General features: G+C 43.4%; 1 protein-coding gene across 1 annotated transcript in view; it reads left to right on the top strand.

Moving 5' to 3' along the window:
• Nucleotides 1-12,347, top strand: part of LOC126541479 (oxysterol-binding protein-related protein 9-like) — a 52,047-nt gene that overhangs the window by 27,871 nt on the left and 11,829 nt on the right. Inside the window, exons 14-16 of the mRNA XM_050188227.3 lie at nucleotides 3,757-3,919; nucleotides 5,959-6,043; nucleotides 10,871-11,142. Coding sequence (XP_050044184.1) covers nucleotides 3,757-3,919; nucleotides 5,959-6,043; nucleotides 10,871-11,142 — 520 coding nt within the window. The remainder of the gene's footprint in view (nucleotides 1-3,756; nucleotides 3,920-5,958; nucleotides 6,044-10,870; nucleotides 11,143-12,347) is intronic.

Here is a 12,347-nt window from a genome sequence, read left to right as displayed (position 1 = left end):
TTTGAAGTGACGGCCTGCATGGTTCTCAAACAATGCTCCATTAGTCTAAACTGATTTATTGTTTCGCTTTAGAGTCCCTTTAAAGAATGTGTTGCGTTGTTTTTTTTTACCGGCTCGTTTGTTTCTGCTGCAAATGAAAATTGGCAGTTTTTTCAAACCATCCTTTGTCTGTTGCTGTTTTGCTTTGTAGCATTTGTCTCTCCCATATCGCCACCTTGTACAAGCATTGTCACTAAGTATACTGAAACAACTGACGTCACTTAGGCTGGGGACTTTCTGTACAGTCAAGCTTCCGATATAAGGAACACGGATAGGACGAAATATTTGGTTGATCACGTTTTATTTCAATGGGATGTTCTCCCGCTATAACAACATCGAAAATGCAGGATTTAACAAGATATTGGTTAGTGTGAAGGAAATTTTCGTTACCTCATGCCTCAGAATATAGGTTTGTTCTTGTAGCAGAAATGTCAACTAAGTCACCTACCGATTCCTCAGATGTCTGGATTTTTTGTATCTTCATATAATTTCTGTGGCACAGCCACCTATCCCTAGCATCAATGTAAAACAGCCATAACCAAAATTTCAGATGCCGCACAGTGTTTCAGGCATCAACAGCGCATGTACTGCTGCAGACATGGCGCCCATGAAAAAAATTGCCGCCATGTCGACTGACACAAAGTCGCAACTTTAGTTGCCAACTCTCGACAAAGAACCTAAGCAATGCAGCCAGTGAAGTGGCTGGTGACGAGTCATCGCAGAAAGCTCAGTGCCATTATGTTCGCACTTGTAGACCTTATCGCAGATCGAATTTGAGATCAGACGCACAGGACAGACTGACCGCTGTAGTAGCAGAGTGCGGATCCCCGTGTGGTACCTTCTGTGTTAAAAAAATCTGCTCGCTGTGTGCTTGTTTTTATGTTCATAATCATGGACATTATTGGCAGTTGTGCTTGAGATCTGATGCATGGGCTATAAACTGACAGCTGTAGTAGTGGAGTATGGATCTATCTACATGCAGTACCCTCCGTGTTCGAAAAGTCTTTCAGCGGCGTGCCAATTCTGGCCAGTAACTTGGCTCGGTTGAACCGCAGTCGGCAAGCCAAGGGGCCGATTTTGCATGACAACACCAATCGCACGGTTGATTATTCATGGTGGCGTAGAGTATATGTATCTAAATTATTTTTCTTCCTGTGCCTTGTATCAGCACAGTAAGATGTCAACTGCTCATTGAAATCCACAGGGGATCCTTTGCTGACCCGTTGGTGGCACCGTGCTTGTGTTTCTTTCACATAGGCTTGGTCACAAATTTCTTTCCAATATCTGTGTGTGTGCTTATAACGTATATCGGATATAGTGAAGGTATTTTTCTGGCCGATGCAACTTCACTATAATGAAGTTTAACTACCCTATTTACTTGCATAATGATCGCACTCGCGTAATGATTGCACCCCTGAATTTTGTCATCAAAATTCTATTTTTTTTCCTTTCCCATGTAATCATCGCACCTAGAACTTGCCACAGTGATATGTCATGTGCAAAGTCTAGCTAATGATGATCGCGCTTACTATCTGTCGAATGCTGTCGAATGCTATGTGAACGACTCTTCCAAGACATACCAAGTGGTCAGCACGCACCGAACATTCTTAAGCAGATGCCCCATTTCATTCCTTTCATCAATTTTTGAACTTCCATTAAAAAAAAAGAAAGCTACAACCAAGCTTGCCTTGGCTTTATTATTTGTAGGCTTTATAACGGTTGCGGTCAACAACAAAAAAGGCGCTTTTAGATTGTTCTCGTCTGCACTCGTGGGCACGCAACAAATTGCGAGCGGCAACGATAGTAGTCTCGTTTACTCTGATACATTAGAAGTGTACCCTGTTCATACACCGACGCTTGTAACACAGCTAAGATATTTGCCCATCCATAGCGGAAGCGTGCCGTATTAAGATAGTAGTGCAGACCAATGCCGCAGTTTTCGCAGCGTGCCTGCCATAGGTTTCTGTTAAGATTGAGGGGCTTTAGTTTCTGTCACTGGCAGCTAAGCGCACCCATCTCTGTTTCTGTCCCCTCAAAGTGGTCATGGCTACGTTACTGCCACAAACTTGCCGATAGTAATGATATTATTCATTACTGATTTGGAAGAAAGTGTTTCAATGCGCGTAATGCGCGTAATGGGAAGAAAAGAAAACCGCTTTCGGTGCGTTCGGCTTGCTCTGCTGGCCGCCATTTTTGTTTTGGTGTCCCGCACTGTTACAGCGGCAGCCGCCTATTTGTGGACCTGTTGTCATCCTGCAGCAAACGTTGGATGAAAAAAAAAATATATTTTTCCTTCTCGCAGGAAATTTAACTCATATAATGATCGCACCCCTGTATTTGCATCAATTTTTAGGCAAAACAGTGCGATCATTATGCAAGTAAATACGGTACTAGTATCAGCACAGAATTAAATGCGTACAGCGGAGCCTGCGGTTTTCGGTATATGCTGCAACTGTAACTGTGCCCACTTAAACTGGTGCATATGTGCAGTTAAGTTATGGGGTTCATCGATTGTTCTGCTCCACCTTATCGATATTGTGCCAGGGGAGCGCTGCAAGCCTTTGAATTTCTACAATGCTTGCTAATGGACACGAGTGCTCATAGATTTTGTGCCTCTCACACAAGACAGAGTGTCGAGCCACCAACGAGCACTTTAGGAGAGCAGAGACTCACGTCATATAAGTATGCTGATAAGGTGATCAAGAAAATAACTGCAGGGCACTAAGCTGTGAAACCCCATAACTTAGCTGCACATGTGCAAAAATTTACCATGGGTGTGTTTAGACAGCACTGCGTCTACCAAAAGCTATGTGCCAAAAAACACTCAGCTTATCTTTTCCGGTCCTCCAGAAGTACGTATGCACTGTGTGAAGTTTTCGAGTACAACAGAGGTCGCACAGAGCCTGGAAAAGCACACAGCATGTTGGAGGCAGCACCTGCCACAGTTCTCGTCCCTTTACAGTGCATCTGCTGTACTTCCACCAGTGCATATATCCAGCTGCATGCGGAGCTTTACCCATGATCCTGCATGCTCGCACTTAGCTTGGTTTACCCTGTGCGTTTCATAAACAGTAAACCAGCATCAAGAAGACAGCTATATGGCAGCTGGCTATGACATTCATAGTTTGGAATATTGAAGTTTGCAGATGAGATGCATGCACTGAGAAATGCTCTTGGTACCATTTTATGCAGCAGTCTGCTGACAAGTAGCCAGAGTACCTCTCAAAGTTCTACACTATAGCTTTTGTAGCACTTCAATCTTCAAGGAATGTTTGTGTTGCTGATGGGTTATGCTACTTTTTCTTTTCCTCTAAGCTGCTGTTCTTAGATTTCGAGGCTACTATGCAACACCAAACTATGGAATCCATGCGAAGGTAAATTGGGTTAAGGTGGCTTGCTGTTTATGATAGGTGTGCCAGCCTTCATAAAGGCGGCTTTGTCAAGCTTTATATCATGAATATGATGATATTGTGAAGCTAGAACAAGAATGTCAGGACATATAAGGAGTCTTCCTATCTAAAGACCAGCTAGCAAACCTGAGGCACCCTAACCTGGTTCCATGCACCCTTCCCTCATTGTAGTTAACTGAGAGATTCACCTAAACATTTCCCTGTTAAAAGCTGTCCTAGTATGTCCACAGCCGTTTGTGGTCTCCATTTCTGTATTGCTGCAAAGTAGTCGTACTGAATCTGATGGGACGGCTGGGTGTGTCCACAGCATAGTGGACCGTGACGACCCCAAGGAGCGAATGGTCGAGGTGGTGCGGTGGTACCTGTCTGCCTTTCATGCCGGCCGCAAGAGCTCCGTTGCCAAGAAGCCCTACAACCCAATCCTAGGGGAGGTCTTTCGCTGCTACTGGAGGGTCGGGGACAAACCCGGGGTTTGTGCCCATTCACTCTGTCTCTGTGTTGAATTTTGTGCAGTAGAATTGCAAAGAGTAAAATTGGCAAATGTGAATTGCCTCTAAAATGAAACAACATTCTTACAATTGGTTGGTTTCGTTTCCAAATGATGTGAATACAAATCTAATTACTTCAAGCCGTCCTTAGATTACTTTAACAGCATCTATTGTGTTCTTGTTACAGCACTCCCATGCTGTAAATGATTGCACGGAAGTTCTTGTTAAACTGAAAAAATTTTCCTCATTCACTGAGCTTCAGTTTAGAGAGATCTTGGTGCAGCTAAAATGTAAAGCAGCATTGTAATTCTTCCTTTCTCTTAAGCATGCCTAAGAGTCTGAAGGACAATAAATGCAAGGGAAAAGAATGTTGTGGATTCTTGCACCCTGCTTGTTTTGTTCTTTTTCTACATTATGGCTTCTTTTTTTTTTCATCTGCACATATTCTTCTGAGTGGTAGTGAACATACATGACTGAGCTGGTGTATTTTCATTCTGAGCAGTGGCTAAGACTCATAATGCAGCCACAAGAAGCTTTTGTATTTTGAAAATGTCACTCAACGTTGTGCTCATAAAGCAGACCACATACTTAGCAATGTCACAAAAATACACTGCTTTGATTGCACATACAAGGTGTTTTTTTATTCTGTTGCTCCACAAAATCTTTAAAAATTGCCTGTGGCAGATAGCACCATTCTAATCCTTGGTCTAAATTACTCGATCAGGCAGCCCTTACTTCTCAAAGAAATCTGAATGGTTAATTAAATAATTAACATAATCTTGTTAATTAGCTGTTTAATTATGAACATTACTGCCACTATTTCAATCTACAAATTATAGACGGTGAGTCTGCCAAGCATATTCACTTGGAACAAATTATCAGGACTGCACTAGTTTCGAGGTATTAATCTTCAAATTGTCCAACGAAATGCATTGGTGCTCCAGAGACTTTTGCGCTTCAATGAATGAAAGAATGTTTTCTTTTGAAAAGTAACTGGTATGCCAATGCATTTCGTCGGACACTTCAAAAATTAATACTATCTCGAAACTAGTACAGTCTGCAGAATTCGTTCCAAGTGAATCTGCCTTGAGAACTCACCGGCTATAATTCGTAAATTGAAATAGTGGCCGTAATGTTAATAATTAGGTATATTGATTTCTTGTAGAAGTAATGGTTGCCTGATCAAGTAACTTAGATCAAGGATTATAATTGAGCTATCTGCCACAGGCAATTCTTAAAGGTGCAGCTAAAGAAAGAACACCCTGCACAAATTAGGTCCTTAAAAATTTGGTATTAACAATCATTTTATCGCTGAATTTTCTCCCCCCCATTTTTCATTTACTGCATGTGAAGAGCACAATTCTGCTTCTGCAAGCATCTGTGAGCAGTGCATGCATGTTTATTTATTGTTGCAGTCTACAAAATCATTTTATTTATTTATTTATTTATTTATTTATTTATTTATTTATTTATTCATACTGCAGCCCTCATTAAGGCTATTGCAGGAGTGGGATGAACAACAAACATACAAACATTTATAAACAAGCTTGTGTGAATTGTTTCAGTGGTAGTGAAATGATGTTTTCTGGTAATGAGTTCCAAACTTCAATTGTTGATGTAAAAAAGCTATATTTAAAGGAATCAGTGCGGGCAAAAAAGGTTGAGATATTTAGAGCGCGGTGACTCCTCACTGCTTGGCACACCAAACTTGTCGTTAGAACCAAAATCACAATGTCTCTCTTCTACAACCTAGCAGATTGTCTTTGAAGCCTGCTACAACCTAGTATGCTAACTGTACACAGCTTCTCACTGTGACCATCAAAACCAAAGTTTGAGAGTTATCAGTGGCAAATTTTAATATTCTTTTGGTGCGGCTAGGAGTCGGGACATGCATTGCAGTGATCGAACATGTGCACACTTTACTGTTCTGCACCAGACTGCATGTCTAAACCGTGAAAAAGAAGACTTTTCCCGTTATATTTCAACTTGGTTATGTGACTTCGTTTTCTTGTAACTTGCAGGGTCTTGTCAAAGATGGTCCTGTGCCTTGGGCCACCACTAATGATTTAACCTTCATTGCGGAACAAGTCTCTCATCACCCCCCGGGTTAGTGCCACTGATGTCTTGAGTTCGTACATAGCATAGTGAGGTCAAGCAATGCCTAATTTCAAATGCATATGAAAATTGTTGGTTTGTTGGCCGGCTCGAGTTCCAACTTTTCTTTAACTCTGTATATAAATCCCAACAAAGTCATGGCCCTCATGTACTGCATAGAAGCAGAAGAAAGAAAAACTTCAGCCAAAGGTTCAGTTTTCCTCCTACATAGTATATTTCCTTCATTGCACTTATGACTTAAGATGGCTTACTTGTTTTCGCCACTTATACCTGTGCCACACAGGCATAGAAACATTACATTAAATTGTTAATGCCTTCAGTCTTAATGCCATTCTTGGAGTGCCACATGTGCAAGCTTGTCATTCGCCTAAATGTCGTTCACCATTTAATGCATTCACCACAACTAATTCAGCTGAGATGCGCGTACTCTTAAAATAGTAGCTTCTGGGGTACAGTGCTGTTGCTGATGGAGTCTGCTGTTCAGTATGATGCTTATTGTGGAAGCATATGAGTGCTGCAGTCAACAGCTGTGCTCTTCAAGCACCTTCTTGTCAACGCTGTCGTAACCTCAGTGTGGTGGAGCTTTTTTTTTTTTTTTTGCTCACCTACATATTTTACACCTTATAGCCATTCTTGAAAGACAACAAATCCAGGCTGGGCACATTAGCTGTAGTTCGAATATCGTTGCATTGAAATATTGGGGAAAAGAATTTCAAGCTGTAAGCACGCTCTTATTTTTAAATTAGCTCTCAAAAATCACTTGCTGCAGGCCATGGTTGCTGTTATCACCATCATTGTGTTAAATGACTTTAAATTTGCACGTGTGGCACGAACTCCAGATTAATGTCATTAGGAAACTTTAAGGCATTAACCATTTAATGTCGCTTCTTGTGCCCATGTAGCACAAGTATTAAGGTGGGGGATGTTTCGTCTGATTTCAGGGCAGGCCTGGGCGCCTGAATGGTTTTTCTGAATGAAGAGTTTGCTACAAAAGCAGACAGACATACAGACATCACTTTCATAGGTGTGGTACTTCCAAGGCGTTATTTCTTTGTTGTCTTGTGTTTAGGCACTCCTTTGAGCATCAAGCATTTAGCTCGACTCACAGCATTGGTTGAGGTTGTAATGACCATGTCCTAACAGGCATTCACTGTGAAACTAGTTAGGTATAAATGGCATTTTAATGCATGCTGAACAATAACTGCCTTGCTTGAGCAACTGTTCTAGTTTTGCACTAAATGGTATCTCATTATCTCTAGTTAATTCATCTGCATCACATTCCTCATATTTAAAATAATTGTATGCTGCTTTCTTGTGCATTGTTTGTCCCAACAATAAACACCTTCTGCCTTTCCAAAGCACCTTTAGACCTTACAGTGTTCTTCGAGTGTCTAAAAAAGTGGTTAATAACAACATGCACGACTTGGCACACCAATTTTGCCTAATCTTGTCACATTCACTTTCGGAGTCACATGTGTAAGCTTCTATTTTTACTTTGCCTTCTTCTTTAAGAGGAGGGAAGTGGGGTTATTGCTTGATGTTATCTGAAATCTGGCAACTGTTCACCAGTAACATAATTCCTGGCTTGTTTTGGGGCATTTGTCGAGAGGGTTAGAAGGGGGTGTGCAGGTTGTGTACGAAATGTGTTAAGAGGCATTTGGGTGCAGCTTTGAGGAATTGCCCTTCGTATTGCCGCAAAGGCACACTTGAAGTCAAAATTTAGTTATAAATGCTCTTTGCATTGCTGCGAAGCGATGCAGTGCTTCAACAGATCAGCTCTAAAGGTGACAAAGGCGTTTCTAGGGCCTCACTTCGTGCTCAAAATGAACTGGTTTGCTTTTGTGAAGATATCAATCTTATGCAGTTATTTGTGGAGGTTACACTCGCACTTTTTTTTGCTGTGATAGCAATTATATGAGCACTCCAAGCAAGTTTTTGCCATCGTCGTTGCAGGAGGGTCCGCATATATTTATACCTACGTATGCTATATGCCGTGCCCTGCTATAGGCCATGCTTTATATGTATGCGGGTTATATTGCTACACTATTCTGTCACTAAGGTTGCTCATACCAGGTCTTACATTCTTGACTAAATTATTCGTCAGCATTTTGAAAATAGCAGCCCACGAATGAATGTCATGAAACCTAACAATCACAGTGCATGCCTTTTTATCTTAAATCTTCTCAGACTTTTAAACATTAAAAGTGCGAAAGAATATCGAAGCTCAAACCTGAAAGTGATTGGTTACTTGTACAGCTCTTTACAGGCAGCATAGCGGAGCCTGTGCGATGTCACTACAGGCCTTACACAGCGAAGTAAAGCTTTTAAGGGTGCCAGAAATTTTCACGCACTTGCATGTATTGCATTTGCATTATTCGAACCCGCACATTAGTCAACGTCTGATTTTTTGGACTCCCTAGAGACAGCAAGAATATCCGAAAAATCAGGCAGTCCGAACAAATGAATGCATGCGTTTTACTACCCCCAAAGGCTAATGTCGCCACAGGTACATCTGAAATAGCTCTGAAGGCTTGCCACTACACTTATAAGGCGTGTTGGCGCTCGTATTGCAATAGGAGATGGCGGCTGCACATGTGTTTATTTAAACGGACCCTGAAACGATTTTGACGATTTTGTGCAAACATACCGAGTCGTTAGTGTAGGTCCTTCTGATCGTTATTTTATGCACCTGAGTGCCCTGCAAAAGCCTGTAATTTATTAAAAGATTTTAAAAACGTACATCTCTATTGATTGCAGCATATCACTGGCTTAATTTTCAGCCGCCCCTGACCATTTGACGCAAGTTGCCCTAATGACGCGAGTAGGGCAAGCTATCCAATTGGCTGCCCAGGGCGTGTCAGCAATAATTTTTCTAACTTTATGGCGAACAAATGTTGTTTGTAATAGTTGGAATGTTAGTTAATTTACTTCTATAAAAAGAAAGTAACAGAAAGAGCATGCACAAGGACAATTTCTCAGTACACTTAAGCACTTCTGGCACAAATCAAGTGTCGTTTGCTTGTGTTACAACATGCTCCGTGTTGACGAGAGCTTCGTGGGCAGTGTTGATCTGTCTTTATTTTGCAAGCACCATGGTTTGGTTTGCTTGTTACATTGTGGGCCGCAAAAATAGTGACTGTCAATATGTTAAGCTGCGACATCACGTCCCTCTGCAAGGCAGCAGACGAGCAGAGTGGCTGCACCGCATCGGACTGTCGCTATCTGATCAGCGCCAGGATTTGCGCATTTGCGGCTGTCACTTAACGCCGGAGGATTACTACTAGCATAGTGTTTTACGGTGTCCGGTATTCAGGTAAATGCAAGGGCAAGCGGACTAGCCTTATCCATTTGACCATGGCGTCTTACGGGATGACCAGAGCCACAAATGTGAATGGTCTGCACAGTGCAGCCACGTGGTAGCAAGAGCTCAACCAAGCACAGTAGCTGTAACGAAGTGTATTCTACTTTGCTGCTGCTGTAAATTTTCCTCATGAGAGTAATCATGAGCACATTGTTTTTCTGAATGTTTTAAATGTTTTACACTTGGTTAGAGAAATATTAGCTCTTTGTTTGACTGGTTAAGCTCTGTGCCACCAGGTGGCTGGACCATGCAGACCGATCTAAAGAGACCGATCAGGCCACTCAAGTTTGCCTACGCTGAAGCTCCTTCATCAGCTTGAGTTTATGCCTCCACCCATCCGTCGAAACGCCTATCTCGCCTGTGATTACCGGAGTACTGGATACGCTCGGCGCTGCGACAAAATGCTCGCAACGCTTCGCTGCTCGCTGCTTCCATAGCTCTCGCTTGGGGTCGACTGCCAAGCAGCTGGTGGAGAGGTCGGAGAGGCTTCGCGCGCTTGCTCCTAGACAACTGGAAGCAGATGACATGACGAGCCATTATTACGCAGTGCCAGTGAAGGCGCAGCTAAGCCCTGATCACTCGGCGAACGAGTTGAGGAGAAAATGCATGGGTATGGAGAAGGGTTGCTTGTAATCATCCATAGCTCTCTTAATATGAGATGCTTCACACAAATTGTGGTGCGAATCATTAACTGTAGCTGTACCCTACGTGTATACAAAATTTGTCCGAACCGTTTCAGGGGCACTTTAAGATACGTACCGTGCTCCTTCCCACTCTTGGTATGCTTCACTGCATAATAGTACTGTACTGAAGCAAGGCTGACTTTTGGGAACAGGCATTATTTAATGCAGCCATGCTTTCCGAGCTTCTAAGCCATTGGCGAGAATTGCAAAGGCAAAGTCGGCACTATTGCTAACAGCGGCATATTGTTTCAATGAAAACACAGCACTGAACAACAAGAAGCTCATTAGTGAATGTCGAAGTAGCTAGGCTAGGTGGCTACGGCTGCCAGCATATCTGCGTGTGAGATAGTGTTGCACGGAATGGCGTTCCATGGAAAAGCATTGGTTCCAAGGAAGCGCAACGCTAAACCTGGCTATCACAGTCATTTCTTCAGCTTTCTGGCGAAACTGCAAGTTTTTTCTTTAACCTACAAGATCAGGCACCCCAATTACACGTAACATGTAAAGAGGGTACAGACTATATTGCCACCTGGTGTAACAATGCTTCTCATAGAAAACGAGGGAATTCAGGGCCTGCACTTTCTCTGCAGTGGTTTCACATTCACATGCCATTGTCAGTGCTAAGTGACCTGAATGAATTAAATGTCCTGTCATACAACTTTGGATAATAAACTAGGGCAAAGGATGTGCACGAAAATACGGCATACTAAACTTTGCATGTTTGTGTGCTTGTGTGTGAGTCACAGAAACAAAAGAGTGTCTCCTCTTTTCTAGTGTCTGCCTTCTACGCTGAACATGCAGCCAAGGGCATAGCATGTTGTGCTCACATCTGGACCAAGTCCAAGTACCTGGGCATGAGCATTGGTGTGCACAACGTGGGCCAGGGCTGCATCATGTTCCTACGGCATGACGAGGAGTATGTGGTGAGCTTCCCCAGCGGATATGGTCGCTCCATCTTCACCGTGCCCTGGATCGAGCTGGGTGGCACAGTTGAGATCACTTGCCAGAAGACAGGCTACAATGCTGTCATCCATTTTCACACCAAGGTCAGTGGCACTCTTCAGGCATTCCCGTTGTCAGCAGTGAAAGTGCTTTCATTTTTTCTGGACAGGGGAACACATATTACTTTTACCTCTCGCCGGTATGGCTGCATTGACACTATCCCATGAACTTCACTTGAGAGGCAACTCGTTTCACATGTAACACAGGAAGATGTGTAAGCAATAACTGTTCGAGACAATGCAGCTCAAGATACCACTAGTGAAGAAACAAGATGACAGTGCCGTTACAGTGACCTGCCATGGTGGCTCAGTGCCTGTGGCTATCTGTGCTACTGATTAGAAGTCTCAGGTTTAATTCTCAGCCACTGCGGCTGCATTCTTGTGGGGGCAGAATGCAAAAACGGTCGTATAGTTGGATTTAGATGCACATTAAAGAACCTCAGGTGGGCAAAAGTAATCTGAAGCCCCCTAGTCTGTCATAGCTTGTGTGTTGCTTTGGGACTAGGGGTGTGCAAATATCACCGAATCAAATCGAATAGTGAACACTTGAATAATTTGATTTCTCAAATATTTGATGTGTCCGGTGACTCAAGCAGTGCCACATTTCGCATGCGCTGTGGAGGCCCTCGTGCTCAATGCTGCTAAAGTGAGCGTTTCACTTCGTTTTCGGTGCAAAATGAACGCCGAGCGTGCTGCAAATGGGCTGCCCCGGCTGACGTCGTAGCGGACTCGGCGAGCACTCCCAAACGTCAGCCCGATGCAGAGATTGCACACACAAAACACCCCTACGCCGAAATTTGCAGAGCGGCGCCGTGTCGGCTGGGGCGAGCTCTATCACTACAAGGTTCGTCCGGGTCGACAGGGCCCATCGCAATGATAGTGGGATGCTTCAACAGCTGTAAAACTAACCTGCATGCTCAACCTCAGGACCGGGTACTAATGAGCCACCGTACGAACGTATTACCGGCAAGCATTCCACGATGGCATATGGCCCATTACCACATAGGGCAGCACTGAATTTTCGTCACGACCACGCTGCCTAGGCCATTAGGCCTAATCAGTGCTGCTTCAATAGGTGTCAGCGAATAAAGTTACGATTTGGCACAGAATCAACGCCGGCCTATTGGCAGCAGGCACGTGAAGCTCGGAAAACTAGCAATCCGCATCGTAAGTAAAAGTGCTCGGGGTGGCAGCAAAACTGTTCGCAGCCGCCATCTTTGTGGCACATGGCACGGCAGCCTCTTGTTCCC

Source organism: Dermacentor andersoni, chromosome 2 (assembly GCF_023375885.2).
Source record: "Dermacentor andersoni chromosome 2, qqDerAnde1_hic_scaffold, whole genome shotgun sequence".
Taxonomy (NCBI): domain Eukaryota; kingdom Metazoa; phylum Arthropoda; class Arachnida; order Ixodida; family Ixodidae; genus Dermacentor; species Dermacentor andersoni.
The sequence above is the reverse complement of the archived record's forward strand: the minus strand, read 5'-3'. Positions and strand labels throughout refer to the sequence as shown.